This window comes from Microcebus murinus, chromosome 14, assembly GCF_040939455.1.
Source record: "Microcebus murinus isolate Inina chromosome 14, M.murinus_Inina_mat1.0, whole genome shotgun sequence".
In the NCBI taxonomy this organism is placed as follows: domain Eukaryota; kingdom Metazoa; phylum Chordata; class Mammalia; order Primates; family Cheirogaleidae; genus Microcebus; species Microcebus murinus.
Window position 1 is genome coordinate 30,558,438 of NC_134117.1, and position 19,480 is coordinate 30,577,917.

General features: G+C 38.8%; 1 protein-coding gene across 1 annotated transcript in view; it reads right to left on the minus strand.

Annotated features, from left to right (window-relative positions):
* Window positions 1-6,905: 6,905 nt before the first annotated feature.
* The window catches only part of CYP2C18 (cytochrome P450 family 2 subfamily C member 18), a 38,896-nt gene continuing 26,321 nt past the window's right edge, over window positions 6,906-19,480 (minus strand). Inside the window, exons 8-9 of the mRNA XM_012766380.3 lie at window positions 9,689-9,830; window positions 6,906-7,863 (exon numbers count right to left, since the gene is read on the minus strand). Of these exons, the coding sequence (XP_012621834.1) occupies window positions 7,682-7,863; window positions 9,689-9,830 (324 nt within the window). The 3' untranslated portion in view covers window positions 6,906-7,681. The remainder of the gene's footprint in view (window positions 7,864-9,688; window positions 9,831-19,480) is intronic.

Sequence of the window (19,480 nt, forward strand, 5' to 3'; positions counted from 1 at the left end):
GATGATCTTTTGTGTGGTATCAGTTGTAATGTCTCCTTTTTCATTTCTGATTGTGTTTATTTTGATCTTCTTTCTTTTTTCTTGGTTAGTCTAGCTAGTGTCTTATCAATTTTCTGTATCAGTTTTGAGAATCAACTTTTCATATCATTTACCCTTTGTCTTGTTTTTTTCTTTGGGGGGGGGGCGTCTTTATTTCAGTTAGTTCTGTTCTGACCTTAATTATCTCTTTTCTTTTTCTAACTCTGGGTTTGGAGTCTTCTTATTTTTCTAGTTCATTAAGGTGCGATGTTAGGTTGTTAATTTGTGATATCTCTATTTTCTTAATGTAGGCCTTTAATTTTATAAACTTTCCTGTTGGCACTACTTTTACTCTGTCTTACAGGTTTTCATTTTCATTCATTTCAATTTTTTAAAAATTTCTGTCTTTATTTCTTCATTGACCCAGTTATCAACAAAAGTAAAAGACAAAAGCAGTCATTATATAGTGGTAAAGGGAACAATTTAACAAGAAGACATAAGAGTCTTAAATATTTATGCACCTAACTCAGGATTGTCCAGATTCATAAAGCAAATTCTACTTGATCTAAACAAAATATAAACAGCAGCACCATAATAGCTGGGGACTTCAACACCCCACTGACAGAACTGGATAGATCCTCTAAACAGGAATTAAATAGGAAATGAGGGACTTAAATAAAACCCTAGAACTTATGGATCTAACATATTTTCAGAACATTCTACTTGAAAACTACCAAGTATACAGTCTTCTCTTCAACTCATGGGACATTCTCTAAGATTGATCAAATCCTAGGTCACATATTATGTTTCAATAAATTTTTTTAAAACTAAATTATACCATGCATTTTCTCAGACCACAGTGGAATAAAAGTAGAAATCAACTCCAACAGAAACACTCATCTCTACACAAAGTCATGGAAACTAAACAATGTACTGCTGAATGATTGGCAAATTAAGGAGGAAATTAATATGAAAATCAAAAGACTTTTTTAACTAAATGATAATGGACACACAAGTTATCAAAATCTGTGGGACACAGCTAATGCATTCCTGAGAGGAAAATTCATAGCCATAAATGACTACATGCAAAAGACTGAAAGAACGCAAATAAACAACCTAATGAGAATCCAATTTTTGATGGTTCAGGCAAGATGGCAGATGAGAAAAACTACCAGCCAGAGTGTCTCTGCAATAAAGATAGATTTTAGATAAAAGTTGAAAAAATAAACGGGCATAAAAACATAGATCAGATGAGGGTCGTAAGCAAGGGTACCTGAAACTACAGGAGACTTCACAGGAAGACACTGTGAAGAATAACTACAAGGAGAAAGGCATTGGCAGGGTCTAAAGCCCGAGAGTCTTGGAGACCAGTGACAAGGGTAGATAGAGTGATTAAATTTCCCCTCCCTTGCATCTCAGACTGCCGGTACTCTCCTGAGCTGCTGGAGAGTCCTGCTAATACCAGCCCTGAGATGGCTGCCACCAGTGAGCAGTGAGCCTCTTGCAGACAGGGCACTAGGCTCCCAGCTCCCTTGGGGCACCTCCCACCTTGCAGACCCAAGCCCATCAGCATGCACCATATTACTTCATCCTCCCCATCCCCTTCCCTAGCTGCTGCTGCCAAGAAAGTCAGTTTAGCCAACACCCATAGGCATCCACAGGGAATAGGACCTTTCCTTTTGGGGCCCTGCAGCCCTGCAGGTACTTGGACTATGAGCTCCTTAGCCACCATCCCTCCTAGGTGCTGCTTGCCCAGTGACTCCAGCTGAGCAGGGAAAAATCCCGAGGTGGAGAGACATTGATCCAGCTTGGCACCACATGGGTGACTTGAGGCCAGCATTCTTCTCCCTTGCAGGGTCAAGGATTGATATCTAGTGCTTGGGGAACAGGCCTACAGGCAGAATCCCATACACCCAGGTCTCCATTGCATTGCCTTGGGGCACAAAAGGGATATTTGTGAATGAGTCTATGGAGGGGTGTGTGTGTGTGTGTGTGTGTGTGTGTGTGTGTGCATGCACGAACCTTCAGGAGCAGATAAGAGTGGGTCCTAGCTGTGATATTCTTGAGGGGCAATCCTCCTTCCATAGGAGGGCTGTACTCCCAGCTCAGGCTGCGATCCTGGATAGGGAACTTCCCAGCTCACATCACAGTCAGGAGAGATCCACTGGATTGACGTCCTGCCTGCTGGCAGTGGCATCAGAGAAACTGCAGAATAGAGGAGAGTGGATAGGAGCAAGGCCTGCACCAGACTGCAGGTCTCCAACAGCCCCACCACCACACACAGACTTTTTGGCTGAGTGGGAGTATTTCAGCCCCTCCCTGGCAGCTTTTCCCAGAAGCAGAGAAGAGACCTTTGACCCCTGCTACAGCATTTGTGGAGCTTGAGGGGAGGCTCACCCAACCAAGCCCTGCTCAGTCTCACTCCCCAACTTGCACTTGCTGAAGTGGAGAATAAGGACACCTCTGGAAGTCCCAGGGCCCTATCCACCACCTGAGGCACTACAGTGCGTCTCCAGAGGAACAAGAGTTGGTTACAGAACTCAAAAACAAAGCAGCTTGCTCTTCCCAGCAAGTGCCACCTACTGACAGGTAGGTCAATTTGCACACTCTTTTACTGCATCTACTGACTCATCATCATACAGGGTGTGGTCAAATCTCAACCAGCAACTACTGGCTCAGAGACTAAACTGGGTGTGTCATTATCTAAACAAACATCTCAATGTAAGCAGCAAGAGCTGCTCCAGATGGGAAGGAATCAACAAAAAAAAACTCTGGAAGTATGAAGAATCAAATGGAAAGCACACCCACAAAGGGTATCACCAGCTCTCTAGCAATGGATATTGACCAAACTCAGAACAATAAAATGACAAAAGAAGAATTTTGGACATAGATTGTAAGAAAACACAATAATATGCAAGATAAAATGGATACCCAACACAAGGAAACCACAAAAAAAATCTAGCACTTGGAAGAAATATACACTAAAGAAATTGAAATATTAAAGAAAAATCAAACCAAACTCCTAGAAATGAAGAACTTATTCAAGGAATTACAAAACACTGTGGAAAACCTCAAGAATAGGATAGATCAGACAAAAGAAAGACTCTCAGAGATTGAAGATAACACCTTCCAATTACATAAGTCAGTTGCAGACAAATAATAGAGCAAAGCCTACAAGAAATGTGGGATTGTGTGAACAGGCCAACATGAGAATTATTGGCATCTATGAGGGTGAAGAAGAAAATACCCAAGGGTTGAATAAGCTATTTGAGCATATAATTGAGGAAAATGTCCCAGACCTTGCTAAAAATCTAGATATCCAGGTACAAGAAGCTCAAAGAACTTCTGGGAGATTCATTGCAAACAGGAAGACACCAGGACACACAGTCATCAGACTGACCAAAATAACTACCAGAGAGGCCCTCCTACAAGCTGTCAGGCAAAAGAAGCAGGTAGACTACAAAGGAAAACCCATCCAAATAATGGCAGAATTCTCAACTGAGACCTTACAAGCAAGAAGAGAGTGGGGCGCCATTCTCACTGTACTCAAACAGAACAATTCCCAGCCTAGAATCTTGTACTCTTCAAAACTAAGTGTCTTATACAAAGGAGAAATAAAGACCTTCTCAGACAAGTAAAGACTGAGACAATTCATGAAGACAAGACCTGCCCTCCAGGAAGTGCTCAAAACAGTGTTACACATGGATCAGCACAATAAAAACTCACCAATGTAAAATCATCCAAAAGCTAAACATCAAAGACCAGATACCACAATGACTCAAGAGAGAAAACAAAGCAACAAACTTCAACTCAACTGCATGAACAGAAATCTGCTGCACTTAACAGTTCTTTCAATAAATGTGAATGTTGTGAACTGACCACTAAAGAAACACAGGCTGGCCGAATGGATAAATATACATCGGCCAAGTACCTGCTGTCTTTAGGAAACACATCTAACCCACAAGGATGCATTCAGACTCAAGGTGGAGGGATGGAAAACAATATTTCAAGCAAATGGAAGCCAAAAGCAAGCTGGTGTAGCAGTTCTGAATTCAGATAACTTAGTCTTCAAATTAATAAAAGTAATGAAAGACAAAGATGGTCACTATTAATGGTGAAGGGCACAATTCAAGCAGAAGACATAACAATTCTAAATATTTATGCACCTAACATAAATATTTAGCAGGTGTACCCAGGTTCAGATAGCTAATCCTACTGTCCCTTGGTGCTGGAATGGACCTAGCCCAGTTTAGTCTGGCCTGAGCCCACATTGGTGGGAAGTAATTGGAAATGAGGAGTAAGTGTCAAAATTCTTTTAGCCACATTTGAGCAAAAAGGGAGGTTTGGAGGGAGTTATTCTCAGGCTAAATCTACCTGGATTCTACTGTTAGTTCAATTTTGTCTGTTCCATAGGTGTTAGCTATCATCTCAAAGTGATGGGCTAGCATTATTCTGTTAGGAGTTGTAGTTCCTCAAAAATTTAACAAGTAACAAGTACAAAGCTTAAAAAGGAAAATACAAAGTAAAATTAACAGTAATATAATAATCTCAGTTTGCATAATAGTTTTAAGCCATGAAACTAGGCTTGAAGGCAATCAATTGAACAATCAAGTGACCATTAGGAGTTATGTAAAAGGAAACCTTGTGGTGCATGGTAGCACATCTGACTACAGAAGATAGGTAAGGCTTCTTGTAACCATGTGACCTCTTTTCTAATTTTCTGTATGAGGGTCTCTATTTTCCCAGACGAATTTATTCAGCTACAACATATAGTATTACCAATAGCACAATCATTTCTCTAATGAAGCAACCAATTAGTTTGTAAAACTACTAATCAAAATCAAGCAGAACAAAAATTAATTCCACCAAATTAAGTAATGGATAATGTTTTATGACTTTTATTTGGAATACTGTTGGTTCTTTACTTAAATGTTTTGTTTTCCTGATTTAAGGAAACTTTGTGCTATTTATAGCTTACAGCAATTTGATAAAGTATACTTTTCTGAATAAAGGTCAAAATTTTTACTTTCTCTTCCTATTTTGTTTCTCCAAAATTTAGAAACTATTCATGGATACTCTGATGGCAATATGGTTATTCCATAAGTGCAATGAAAATATTCTCCCTCCTATAACAGGATGCAATTGAGAACATGAGTTATATTCCCAAGGCATTGATTGGAGTATCATATTTGAGAATGTGCATACGCTTCCTGGCTTCAAGGGTTCCCAATGTTACAATGATAGCATAAAAATTGTCACTTCCTGACAGGCCCAAGACTTTACCTTAAGACTCTAAGTAAAATCCAAATTTTGCATTAATTTGGCAGGTTTTTAAATCTGAGATTGCTATGTGATCAATTTGAGAGAAAAAATTATGCTTCTAAAGAAGTTATAAAACACCTATTATTAGATTGCATTGTAACCCTATGCATTGTTTCCTAGTTCTTGTTATCTGCCTATAAACTAGACTAGTATCTGAATTCTTCTAGATTTCTTCAATCTAATTTTCTTCCATAGAATTACTTCCATAGAAAAATAAGAACTTCTCTGTTCCTAAATCCCTATAAGCTGAGATGGGATTAATTTTAAGGGACAGGTTTCATGCCTGACATATGAGTCACACAGACAATTTACCAAACCATCCACTACCATAACCAGAGATATTCAAACCAGGATGAGAAGTTGATGGCTGTAGACAGCTTTTCACAAGATTCTGGAAGAAGACTCCATATTATAATAAGAATCTTAGTTCTATTAATGGCTACATTTTTCACTTAGCAGGATAACGGTGTAATTGAAATTTCACAATCAGTAGCTTCTCCAAGTATCTTGACCAAAATCTGACCTGAGAGAATCTTCAGCCCAGCTGGTGGGTGACTTTGGCAACATCTCTAATGTAACTGTTGCTCATTCTCTCCTTTAAACTCAACATAGTCATGGGACACTAGATGAGCAATTGCTCTATATTATCTGTTGGTTAAATAAGGAAATGTCTGTTTTATTGTTAATACTACATGTACTATAGTTTTAATTAGTATTTTTTATTTTTAAGCTATTTTCAAATGTTCAATAGCCATTCCGATATCCTCTTCTGTAAACCATCTAACAAAATCATTTGCCCGTGTTTCTACTACCATGGAAGTTTCTCTGGCATATTGTTTAGTACAAAATAGCAAGTTATATAATAACTTGTGCCCGTCATATTAAAGAACCTTGTTTTTTGAGACAGGGTCTCTGTCTGTCACCCAAGCTAAAGTGGCACAATCATAGCTCACTGCAGCCCCCAATTCCTGGGCTCAAGTGATCGTCCCACCTCAGCCTCCCACCTGCAGCTGGGATTGCAGACATGCACAACCACATTTGGCTAATTTTTGAAATTTTTTGTAGAGACAGAGTCTTGCTATGTTTCCCAGGCTGCTCTTGAACTCCTGGCCTCAAGTAATCCTCCCACCTTGGCCTCCCAAAGTGCTAAAATTATAGGCATCAGCCACAGCACTGGGCCTAAAGAACCATTTTTAATCTTAGGTTTATGTGTGTATATTGTATGTTTTGTGTGACTATATATCTCCGTACACATATAAATGTCCATACATACACTTAAACATATGTGTTACTTACAAATGCATGCCAAGTACAAATGGCTTTCTTTTAAAGATGAGCTGGAAAAAGGTTAATGGGTGATGTCACTTCTCATTTCATATACTCAAGAAAGGACAAAAGATGACTAAAATTTGATGTGTACGAGATGTTCAGTTGCCTAGGCTTTAGAGATGACATAATGCTAGTGATTTCAGGACCATAGCATTAATTTACTATTGCATTTTTGTTAAGTGAAAAACTATGTGGTAGAAAATAGAGAAATAATAAAACTTAGTGAGATTAATAGGGATTTTATTGTTGTTCAACGAAGAGAAATAACAATCATGAACATGATTAGCAGTATGAAAGCATATATTCAACTTAATCTACCTTGGAAACACAAAGTAAAAAGAATATTCCAAATATTTATCTTATGTTCACAGTAACACAAAATCAGAGCATGAATTCTAACACTTAATGTTCATTCCTCCCTATGGCTGATCATCTCACTATAACCCTACAGGTTGTAGCTGCTCCTGGACATAGTTTTTCAGTTTTGAATCCAACCGTCCAGTAACTCTTGGTGACCCTCAGCCAAAAGACTTCCTTGCCCATTTCCCCTTTGTCCCTCTTTGTGCTTATCATTATAAGGACCAGCAAGGCCTCTTGGGACTCTATTACTTACATTATACACAAAAGAAAGAAATCTGATAACTGATCCAGCAAATAATAATGATTTTTATTTAGAACATATTGAGGAGAAATGTCTCTGAACTGTCATACACTAATCATGTTTCTCTGTTTTATAGTGATATCATATTAACAGCTCAGTACTACATAATTATTAGCATATGTGGTGGTCAACACAAGTGTTACAGAGTTTGGGGAATAGCAGATATATTGGTGCAGTAACTCAGCAAACTCTCCTTACATTGAAGGAGGATAGATGTTCAATGGATCTTAAGGGAATGGGGAGATGTGAGAGGAGAGGTCAGAGAAGGTATGCCTGAAGTGGGAAAAAGGAGAATGATGCCCAGAGGGGAGTTGCAGGCAACCCATCATCTGCCCGATGGTCTGCCCTTTCTCAGACAGGAATGAAGCAGAGCTGGTATGAGGGTGGCACATGGGCCAACCCACTAGCAATGGGGGTGATGTCAATGTCCTTTGGGTCAGCCAGCGATTTCAGGGTAAAGTTCTGTAAAATCGTGGTGAGGAATAAAAATAGCTCCATGCGTGCCAGGCCCTCTCCCACACACATTCGTTTTCCTGAAAATAAAAAACATAGAGGATTTGATCCTTTAACACTGTATTGTGAACTGGCACAAAAAGTATGCAGTAACTGAGGAATGACCAGATAGATGGTTGGGTCAAAGACAGGATGGCCAGAAGGATGGTTAGACACACAGAAGGACAGAAGGATGGATGCATGTACCATCCACTTCATACCTTATTTGACCCTTCAGTCAGCAAATATTTATGGAGGATCAGTCTATGCTGTGTACTTCACTGAATACTGTCACATTATAACTGCTTTGGGGACATTTCAAGTTTCTATCAATCTTTTTCTAGAGACCCAGTCACATTTCTTGTCCAAGGGATTGAAAAGAGAAGGACTAAGAGGAGCAGGCTCACAAACTGCATTTCCCTTTGCACCTCTGGCACAAGATTTAGCCAAGGATTTTTCTCCCTAGCATACTTTCTAATCCACATGTCCAATCCAAACATATCACTCCCTCACTTTAAAACCTTAAATGGCTCCATGGTCTCTCCTATGAGATAAGGTCCAAATGGCATTGACCTGATCCTTCACATTCTGTTTCAAGTCTGACACTTTATACCATTTCTTCCATTCCCCACATCCTCTAATCTCAGCTCTAGGCATATCAACTCTTCATCAATCTCCAAAACACCCTGAAGCTTCTAGCTTTATCTCATGCTGTCTCATTTGTCTAAGAAGCACTTCCCTTATACTTCCTTCAAGACCTATGTCCCACATCATTTTCTCTTTATGATCTCTGTGATCTCCTCAGACAGTAGAATCTTGCTCTCTCTAGGGTTCCCCTTCATATATTGCCTCCACTGGAACATGGATCAATTTCAGTTCTATTCTGTTTATATCTTTTTCTATCCTGATAAAATGTGAAGTTTCAGCCCTTAACATCTTGGTAGGTAGAGGGACAGAACCAAAGAAGCCACCAAAAGTCATAACAGAAAAATGAAGTTAAATCTACGTCCAGAGACTCAGCACACAGACTTTAGCTGTGCAGACCAAATATCCAAAATGTATGATCATGAATGGAGAAATATCAATGTGCTCTGGAATCACTGAAGAGTATCCTGCCACATTCCCAAGGTTTTCCTGATCCCACAGTTGGTTGGAAGGTATGAGACCCTGGATCTATAGAAAATTTCCTGATCCTCTGGTCCATTACCTCTGAAAAAGAGCCTTGCCTTCTATTCTTGTCTTGCTCCCTGCCTCCATCGAGGCAGCTCAAATTTACTTGTTCCTGTGGAATGTTATGGCCCATAAATGAGCAGGAAGAAGGCAATGCTCCCTCTGGCCTCCCCACCAGCCTGTGCTTTCCTGTCTCACAGCACTTGTCATAGTGGTTCACAGTGCTCTCTTAATTCACCTGCTTCCCTATATCCAGAGTGAATCTCTTAAGAGCCCATTCTGTGCTTGTGGACAATTGTACCACCAGACCTCAATCTGGGGAGTAAGGAACACTACAGAGAAAATACTCAAAGTTGTGGGGTTAGAAACCTTTCTCATGGTGGCTGAGGAAAGTCTAAATGATTTTTACCCTCTAAGAGGAGCTCTTGGGTAGCTCGGCAATATTCCTAGAGGCAGAATTCAATCAACCTATAATCTAGATTTATCAATTTGAAAAACTGGAGCAACTCCTCAAAGTCCCACTAATCTGGCCCAATAATGAGGATGTGTTATATTAGGGAAATTGAATGGCCATTGGAAATGGTGCTATTGATCATGTACAATGGAATTCCATCAGCCCCAGAGGAAATATCACGTGATTGATTTCCAAAAGTTATCTTGTCCCCTGAAGTACAAATATAAATGAATTTTTATTACCTATTGAGAAAGGCATGAAGTAGTCACTTTTCTTAAAGTTGCCACTCTCATCCAGAAAGTGGCCTGGGTCAAACCTCTCTGGGTTGGGGAATTCTCTGTCATCATGCAGTGCAGAAGTCAGTGAAGTTAATACGGTTGTGCCCTGGAAATAACAGAGCAAATAAAATGAGTTATAAAGAAATCAAAAAGTAGAAAGAAATGATGGAAATCACCTAGTGCAATCTATTTGATATTTAGGAAATCCAAATCCAAATAATAGTGACATATCCAGACAGACAGTCCTAGTAACAAGCAGGGATGAATTTAAGCCCAGGATCAGTGATTTCGCTAAAGTGAACTTGAAGTCCTGAGTGCTTAGTTACATGGGTGCAAAGCTTTCAGCACCCCCCGTTTATCACCAAGCTTGTACACTGTTGTCAATCCCAGTTGCTGCTCTATTACATCACTTCAGTTCTCACATATTTCACATGTGAATTATGGTTTAAAGTGGAAGCTTCTGCTGGCTCTTCAAGCATCAAGAGCATTTGGAATCTGTTCATAAGCCTTTTTATTTTTATTTATTTATTTATTTTTTTTTTTTTTGAGACAGAGTCTCACTTGTTGCCCAGGCTAGAGTGAGTGCCATGGCGTCAGCCTAGCTCACAGCAACCTCAAACTCCTGGGCTCAAGCCATCCTCCTGCCTCAGCCTCCCGAGTAGCTGGGACTACAGGCATGCGCCACCATGCCCGGCTAATTTTTTCTATATATATTAGTTGGCAAATTAATTTCTTTCTATTTATAGTAGAGACGAGGTCTCACTCTTGCTCAGGCTGGTTTCGAACTCCTGACCTTGAGCAATCTGCCCATCTCGGCCTCCCAGAGAGCTAGGATTACAGGTGTGAGCCCCACGCCCGGCCTCATAAGCCTTTTTAAAATGGAAGTCTTATTTAATTAAAAATGACTTCCCTTTTTTGAAAAAATGGCGGAGTAGAGGTAACCCTCCGGACTCCTGCTCCCAGAGAAGGAGACACAGATCTCGGTCTCCTACACGTGAGTGGATCTCCCCACTACAAGGACAGCATCGAAGATCCACAGAGGTGCAGCGCAGGACTCTCTCAAAAGGGGGAAAAATAAGGTGATCAGGAGATAAGATCGCATTCTCTGGAGAGTGCAAAGCAAACAATAGGGAACGTGGGAGGGCACCGTGCCAGCCGGGGGTGAAGTACAATCAGACCCACAGGAGAACTCCTTGCTTCTCCATTGACCTCCACACCCACCCAGCCAGAGACCTGTCTGAAACTGGTGCGAAATTGTGGCAGAAGAAGAGGGTGCGGTTGATGGTGAAAGGCGGCGTGGTTTCCCATGAACCCCATGCTAGGATGGCTCCAAGACAGGAGGAAACTGAACAGTGCAGACTGGGGAGGTGGTTAGAGGTCTTGCCTCTGGCAACCAGCAAGACTAAGCGGGGGCTCTAAGCTGGAACTGCCCTGGATGAATAAAACTGCACAGGGCGGGTCAGTAAAAGTGAGGGCTCTGGCTGAACAGACAGTTGGGCAGGCAGCATGGAGGAAGCTACGAGGCGTCCTATTGTCCCAGGCTCCCAACCCGGCACCGGCTGCACCCTAATCAGTCACCCCCAGTACTGGTGCCCTGCGAGTGGGCTAGCAGTCACCACTGAGGGGGTCCACAGCCCAGCCGTCAGTGGGCAAGTCCCCCTCCCCTACCTGGCCTAGAGTCTCTCCAGGCAAATCCCACCCCTACACAATCTGCCATCGGCTTGCCAGGCCTGGCTCCATCAATGAACTACTGACAAGTCTAACAGCCTAGGAGAGTTATAGCCTCTGGGGTGCCGGGGGGCAGGGCAGACTGGGGAGATACCTCCTCCCCTCAGCCAGCATCTCTCTTGCTAAAAGTGGTAGGCTCCACCCCTGGAGGCGGGGCAAAACAAGAAAACACACTCTCCCCCAAATCTAGGGAGAAACCACTGAAACTACCCCCGTCAGGGGAACCTTCCAAGTGTGGTGGAAGAGCTCCCCCCAGTGGTTGATAAAGAAACTACAAAAAGTGGACGACTGAGCTCTAGAATTGACCCCAGATGGGGAGGGCCCAACGCAATTCAAAAAATCAAACCGAAAATACTCCCCCTAGGAGATACACCACCTCTCAAGAAACGGAGTCTGAACAAACCCAAAACACTAAAATGACAGAAGAATTCCAAAATTGGATTGTAAGAAAGCTAAATGATATGCAAGAAAAAATGGATAACCAACACAAAGAAACTACAAAGAAGATACAAGAATTGGAACAAAGATTCACTAAGGAGATTGACATCTTGAAGAAGAATCAAGCAGACATCCTTGATATGAAGAATTTATTCAGGGAAATTCAAAACACAGTGGAAAGCATCAAAAATAGGGTCGATCAAACAGAAGAAAGAATCTCAGAGGTTGAAGACAACTCATTCAAATCAAATAAGTTAATCACAGAGTTAGAGCAGAAAAATAAGAGTCATGAACAAAGCTTACAAGAATTGTGGGATTATACGAAGAAAAATAACCTGCGGGTCCACTGGATTCCAGAGAAGGAGGAAGAAAAAACCCAAGGGTTGGATAAGCTTTTTGAAGAAATAATTGAGGAAAACTTCCCAGGTCTAACCAGTAACCTAGAATTGGAAATACAAGAGGCCAAAAGGACTCCAGGGAGATACAATGCAAACAGGAAAACACCACACCATATAGTCATCAGACTGACCAAAATATCAACAAGAGACCCTCCTACAAGCTATAAGGTGAAAGAAGCAAGTTATATACAAAGGAAAATCGATCTGAATAACGCCAGATTTCTCAACTGAAACAATATGAGCAAGGAGGGAATGGGGACCCATTCTCACTCATTTGAAACAAAATAATGCCCAGCCTAGAATCTTGTACCCTGCAAAACTAAGCTTTACATATGAAGGAGAAATTAAGACATTCTCAGATAAGCAAAGTCTCAGAGAATTCACCAAGACAAGACCAGCCCTACAAGAAGTACTCAAAACAATGTTATGCACAGAACACCATAATAAAAAATCATAAATATAAAAACAACCAAAACCCAAAGATTAAAGGCCAAATATTACAATGGATCAAGAAAGAAATCAAAGCAAAAAAATCCAACCCAACAGAATGAACAGTAATCTACCTTACCTATCAGTTCTCTCAATAAATGTGAATGGCTTAAACTCTCCACTCAAGAGACATAGGCTGGCTGAATGGATAAGAAAATACAGGCCAAGTGTATGCTGTCTTCAGAAAACACATCTAACCTGCAAGGATGCATATAGACTAAAAGTAAAAGGGTGGAGATCAGTATTCCAAACAAGTGGAAGCCCAAAGAAGGCTGGCATGGCAGTTATAATTTCAGACAATTTAGTTTTTAAATCAACAAAAGTAGTGAAAGACAAAGAGGGTCATTATATAATGGTGAAGGCCACACTTCAACAAGAAGAGATAACAATTTTAAATATATATGCACCCAACTTCGGTACACCCAGATTCATAAAGCAAACCTTACTGGATCTAAGCAAATTCATTAATAACAACTCCATAATCACTGGAGATTTCAACATCCCACTGACGGCACAAGACAGATCCTCCAAACAGAAAATTAATAAAGAAATAATTGACTTAAACAAAACTCTAGAACAATTGGGTCTGACTGACATTTACAGAACATTCTACCCAAAATCCACTGAATATACATTCTACTCATCAGCTCACGGGACATTCTCTAAGATTGACCATATCCTAGGACACAAAGTAAGCCTCAAGAAATTTTAAAAAATAGAAATCATACCATATATCTTCTCAGATCACAGTGGAATAAAAGTAGAAATCAACCCTAACAGACACTCACATTTCTACACAAAACGTGGAAATTAAACAACCTCCTACTAAGTGATTACTTCATTAATGAAGAAATCAAGATGGAAATAAAAAAATTCTATGAAAAAATGACAATGGAGAGACAAGTTATCCAATCCTCTGGGACACAGCTAAAGCAGTTCTGAGAGGAAAGTTTATTTCCATAAATGCCTATAACCAAAAGTCAAAAATATCACGAACAGACAATCTAATGAAATGACTCAAAGAGCTGGACAAAGAAGAACAGACCAACCCCAAACCCAGCAGAAGAAGTGAAATCAACAAGATCAAATCAGAACTAAACGAAATTGAAAACAGGGAAGCTATTCAGAAGATTAATAAAACAAAAAGTTGGTTCTCTGAAAAAATAAACAAAATTGACATGCCATTGGCTAGGCTAACAAAAAGCAGAAAAGAGAAATCTCTAATAAGCACCATCAGGAACAAAAAAGAAGATACCACAACTGATCCCAAATAGATACAAGATATAATTTATGAGTACTACAAAAAACTTTATTCACACAAACTGGAAAATATGGAGGAAATGGACAATTTTCTAGAATCACACAGCCTCCCTAGGCTCAACCAGGACGAAATAGATTCCCTGAACAGACCAATCTCAACAGCTGAAATAGAAACAGCAATTAAAAATCTCCCTAAAAAGAAAAGTCCTGATCCAGATGGTTTCACACCCGAATTTTACCACACTTACAAGGAAGAACTAGTACCTATCTTGCAGAAACTATTCCACAACATCGAGAAGAACGGAAACCTCCCTGATACCTTTTATGAAGCGAATATTACTCTGATACCAAAACCAGGAAAGGATGCAACAAAAAAAGAAAACTATAGACCAATATCCCTAATGAATATAGATGCAAAGATTTTCAACAAAATCTTAGCTAACCGAATCCAGACACTTATCAAAAAAATAATACATCACGACCAAGTGGGCTTCATCCCAGGGATGCAGGGATGGTTCAACATACGTAAATCTATAAATGCAATTCATCACATAAACAGAAGCAAAAACAAAGACCACATGATTCTTTCAATAGATGCAGAAAAAGCTTTTGACAAAATTCAACACCCTTTCATGATACGAACACTTCAGAAAATAGGCATAGAAGGGACATACCTAAAAATGATACAAGCCATATATGACAGACCTATAGCCAACATCATACTTAATGGGGAAAAATTGAAACCATTCCCACTTAGAACTGGAACCAGACAAGGCTGCCCACTATCTCCACTTCTACTCTAGATAGTGGTAGAAGTTCTGGCTACAGCAATCAGACAGGAAAGTGGAATTAAAGGTATCCAAATAGGAGCAGAAGAGATTAAACTTTCACTATTTGCTGATGATAGGATATTATATCTAGAAAACCCCAAAAATTCAACCAAGAAACTCCTGGAACTGATCAATGAATTTAGTAAAATCTCAGGATACAAATTGATACACAGAAATCAGAGGCATTCGTATACGCCAACAACGATCAAATTGAGAACCAAATCAAAGACTCAATTCCCTTCACAACAGCAACAAAGAAATTAAAGTACCTAGGAATATACTTAACCAAGGACGTAAAAGACCTCTACATGGAGAACTATGAAACACTGAGGAAGGAAATAGCAGAGGATGGAAACAGATGGAAATCCATACCATGCTCGTGGATCGGCAGACTCAACATCATTAAAATGTGTATACTACCCAAACTGATCTACAGATTCAATGCAATACCTATTAAAATCCCATCAACATTCTTCACAGATACAGAAAAAATAATTTTACACTTCGTATGGAACCAAAGAAGACCCTGAATATCAAAAGCAATTCTAGGCAACAAAAACAAAATGGGAGGCATTAATATACCAGATATCAATCTATACTACAAAGCTATAATAATTAAATCAATTTGGTATTGGCACAAAAATAGGAATATTGACTAGTGGAACAGATCTGAGAATCCTGATATAAAACAATCCTCATATAGCCATCTAGTTTTTGACAACGCAGACAAAAACATATGCTGCGGAAAAGAACCCCTTTTCAATAAATGGTGCTGGGAAAACTGGATAGCCACCTGCAGAAGGCTAAAGCAGGACCCATATCTTTCACCTCTCACAAAAATCAACTCATTCTGGATAACAGACTTAAACCTAAGGTATGAAACTATTAGAATTCTAGAGGAAAATGTTGGAAACACTCTCCTAGACATCGGCCTAGGCAAAGAGTTTATGAAGAAGTCCCCAAAGGCAATCATAGCAGCAACAAAAATAAATAAATGGGACATAATCAAACTAAAAAGCTTCTGCACAGCAAAGAAATAGTCATGAAAGTAAACAGACAACCTATAGAATGGGAGAAAATTTTTGCATCCTACGCATCTGATAAGGGGCTGACAACTAGAATATACTTAGAGCTCACGAAAATCAGCAAGAAAAAATCAAATAACCCTATTAAAAAATGGGCAAAGGACTTGAACAGAAACTTTTCTAAAGAAGACAGAAGAATGGCCAACAAACATATGAAAAAGTGCTCAACATCTCTAATCATCAGGGAAATGTAAATCAAAACCACAATGAGACATCACTTAAATCCAGTGAGAATGGCCTTTATCAAAAAGTCTCCAAACAATAAATGCTGGCATGGATGTGGAGAGAGAGGAACACTCCTACACTGCTGGTGGGACTGCAAATTAGTCCAACCTCTGTGGAAAGCAATATGGAGATACCTTAAAGCAATACAAGTGAATCTACCATTTGATCCAGCAATCTCATTACTGGGCATCTACCCAAAAGATCCAATGACACTCTACAAAAAAGACACCTGCACTCGAATGTTTATAGCAGCACAATTCATAATTGCAAGGCTGTGGAAACAGCCCAAGTGCCCATCAATCCAAGAATGGATTAATAAAATGTGGTATATGTATACCATGGGGTACTATTCAGCTCTAAGAAACAACGATGATACAGCACATCTTGTATTTTCCTGGTTAGAGCTGGAACCCATACTACTAAGTGAAGTATCCCAAGAATGGAAAAACAAGCACCACATGCACCACCAGCAAACTGGTATTAACTAAGCAGCACCTAAGTGGACACATAGGTATTACAGTAATAGGGTATTGGGCAGGTGGGAGGGGGGAGAGGGGCGGGTATATACATACATAATAAGTGAGTTGTGCACCATCTGGGGGATGGTCACGCTGGAAACTCAGACATGTGGGGGAGGGGGGGAAAGAGCATTTTTTGAAACCTTAAAATTTGTACCCCCATAATATGCCGAAATTAAAAAAAATAGAAAAAAAAATGGCTTCGGGAATGATACACTAAGATGTATTGAGTCCTTATCACTGAGATGCAATGTGTTTCATTGAATTTAAAAATATGAGGAAACTCTTCATTATACATTCATCCTCTCTAAGAAAAACACAGAAGTGACAATAAAATTAGAAAAATCATCATTTTGCAACAATTCAGGTAGGGTCATCAGTTAATGTTGAAACTGCCAGGTGAATTATTTAGGAAACTGATAGTCACAAGGTCTTAAAGTACCCTGTCATAGATATTTTTATTAGTTTCATATGAAAAACAGAACCTCAGCAATAGAAAGATCTGGCCAATACCCCTTACTAAGTGTGGACCACACATACGATGCAGTGGGACATACATAACATCACCTATGCGATTTTCATGCCAAAAAACATATACTGGAATCTAATCTTCAAGAAAACATTCACACAACACCAAACTGAGCAACATTTTACTCCAGTCTATAGACAAGTAGATGGGACTCTTCAAAACTATCACTGTATTGAAGTGAAACAAATGAAGGAAAAGAAACTGATCTTAATTAAGGGGGACTACAGGGACAAGATGACCAAATTAAAAGCTATACTTGACTAAACTATAGGAACTCCACCTAAAAAAGCTATAAAAGGTATTTTAGCATAACTGTGAAATTTAGTTATAGGTTATTAGATATATTATTATATCAATGATAATTCCTTGAGGTGAATGCTATTATTGTTATGTAGCAAAAAGTCTGTTCTTGGGAGTTACATACTGATTTACTTAGGTGTTAAGTGTGATAGATTAGACAGATACAGCTAAATATATAGATTAACATTTAGACACATATACATTTATATTTATTATATATATACTATATATACACACATATATATTTATTTTAGAAATATATTACAATGTAGTTGCTGTAGATTTTATAATACTGCCAATAACATGAGGGGTACCAGGTAATCAAATACATTGATAATTCTTTAGCAAAATATTAATATTTACACAAAGTGTGATAAATAAGGAATGTAAATAGATTCATTCAGTTCAAATAATGTTTTGGCCACCAAAGGAAATTATACCCAACTTAAATTGTTTTTAATTTTCCAAGCTTTTAATATTGCAGAATTGAGAATGAGGGAATTCTAACTCAGTATTACGGGGAAAAACAAAACAAAACAAACAAACCCCCTTGGATCTGCACTGTCCGACACAGTAGCCACGAGTAATTCATGGTCATTTATGTTTAAATTTAAAGTAATTAAAAGTAAGCAAAATTCATAATTCATTTCCTCAGTTGCACTGATCATATTTCAGGTGTTCAATAGGCACCTGTGGCTAATGGCAACCATACTGGACAGCATAGATGTTCAGAATTCCCTCTCTTCTAGAAGATGGAAATAGTAATTTCAACCTTAAAAAATGTACAATTCTTTTTTCTCTCAAAGTAGAACTATAAGTTATCCTATTTTTTTATAATAGGAATATGTGCTGGCTTCAAGTGAAAAGGAGTAGCTTGTAGCGCAGCAACTAAAAAGTCTGAATTAACACAGAAACCATGTGTGAGAAAGCATTAAAAAACTGCTGACACAAAAATTAATCTCCGAATTCCAGAGATCAGGAACCTCAGAGAGGTCAGCTGATGACTGACAGCTGCAGTCAAGTTTTGACAGAATTCATATCCAATTCTTACTCAAGACAGGAGACATTATTTAATTCTGTATGCCTAGTGAAGGAGGAATAAACCCTTTTTGGAAGAAGATAAACCTCATCTGACACTGCATTTTTTCATATGTAATAACTAGCATTTAACCAAAGTTTATTAAGTACCCCAAAGACACAACTAAATGGACAAAAAAAAGAATAGAGAAGCAGGAAAAGGCAATAATAATATACCCACAGTAGGAAACATTACCTACCTTACTTTACAAAGCCAATATTACCTCCATATCAGAAATAGAATAAGAACATATGAAGGAATAAAAATGCAGGAATAAAAAAATGCAATAAAAATGCAAAATGTCTCATAAATATAAATTCAAATATCCTAAACAAAACATAACAAATAAAACCCATCTGTGTACGTGTGTATTGCATTGTGTATTGTGTGTGTATTGTAATTAATACATATATATTATATAGAGAGAGATCAAAACATATTACCATACCAATAGAAGCAGAGAATCCATTTGATTAAATTGTACACACATTCATGACCCAAAAAAGTCATAAAAAGAAGGGGGCAACCTTCATAAATCTGATATTTAAAATGTATATATATATTTAAAATATCATTCTCAATGGTGAGATCTTAAACCTCCACCCCCTCCCAGAGATCAGGTATGAAACAAGGGCTCCCATAATGTTGATATATTCAATGCTGTCCTGGAAATCCTAACCAGTAACATAATGTAATAAAAAGTAAATTAACTTATAAGAATTAAAAATAAGATAAAAAAAACAGTAAACAAGATCACAGAATTGTACATAGAAATTACAAACAAATCTACAAGCAAATAATTAGCAATAATAAGTAAATTTAGCAAGGTGATAGATGTAAGTTCAGCAAAATAATAAAGTCAATTATATTTTCATGCC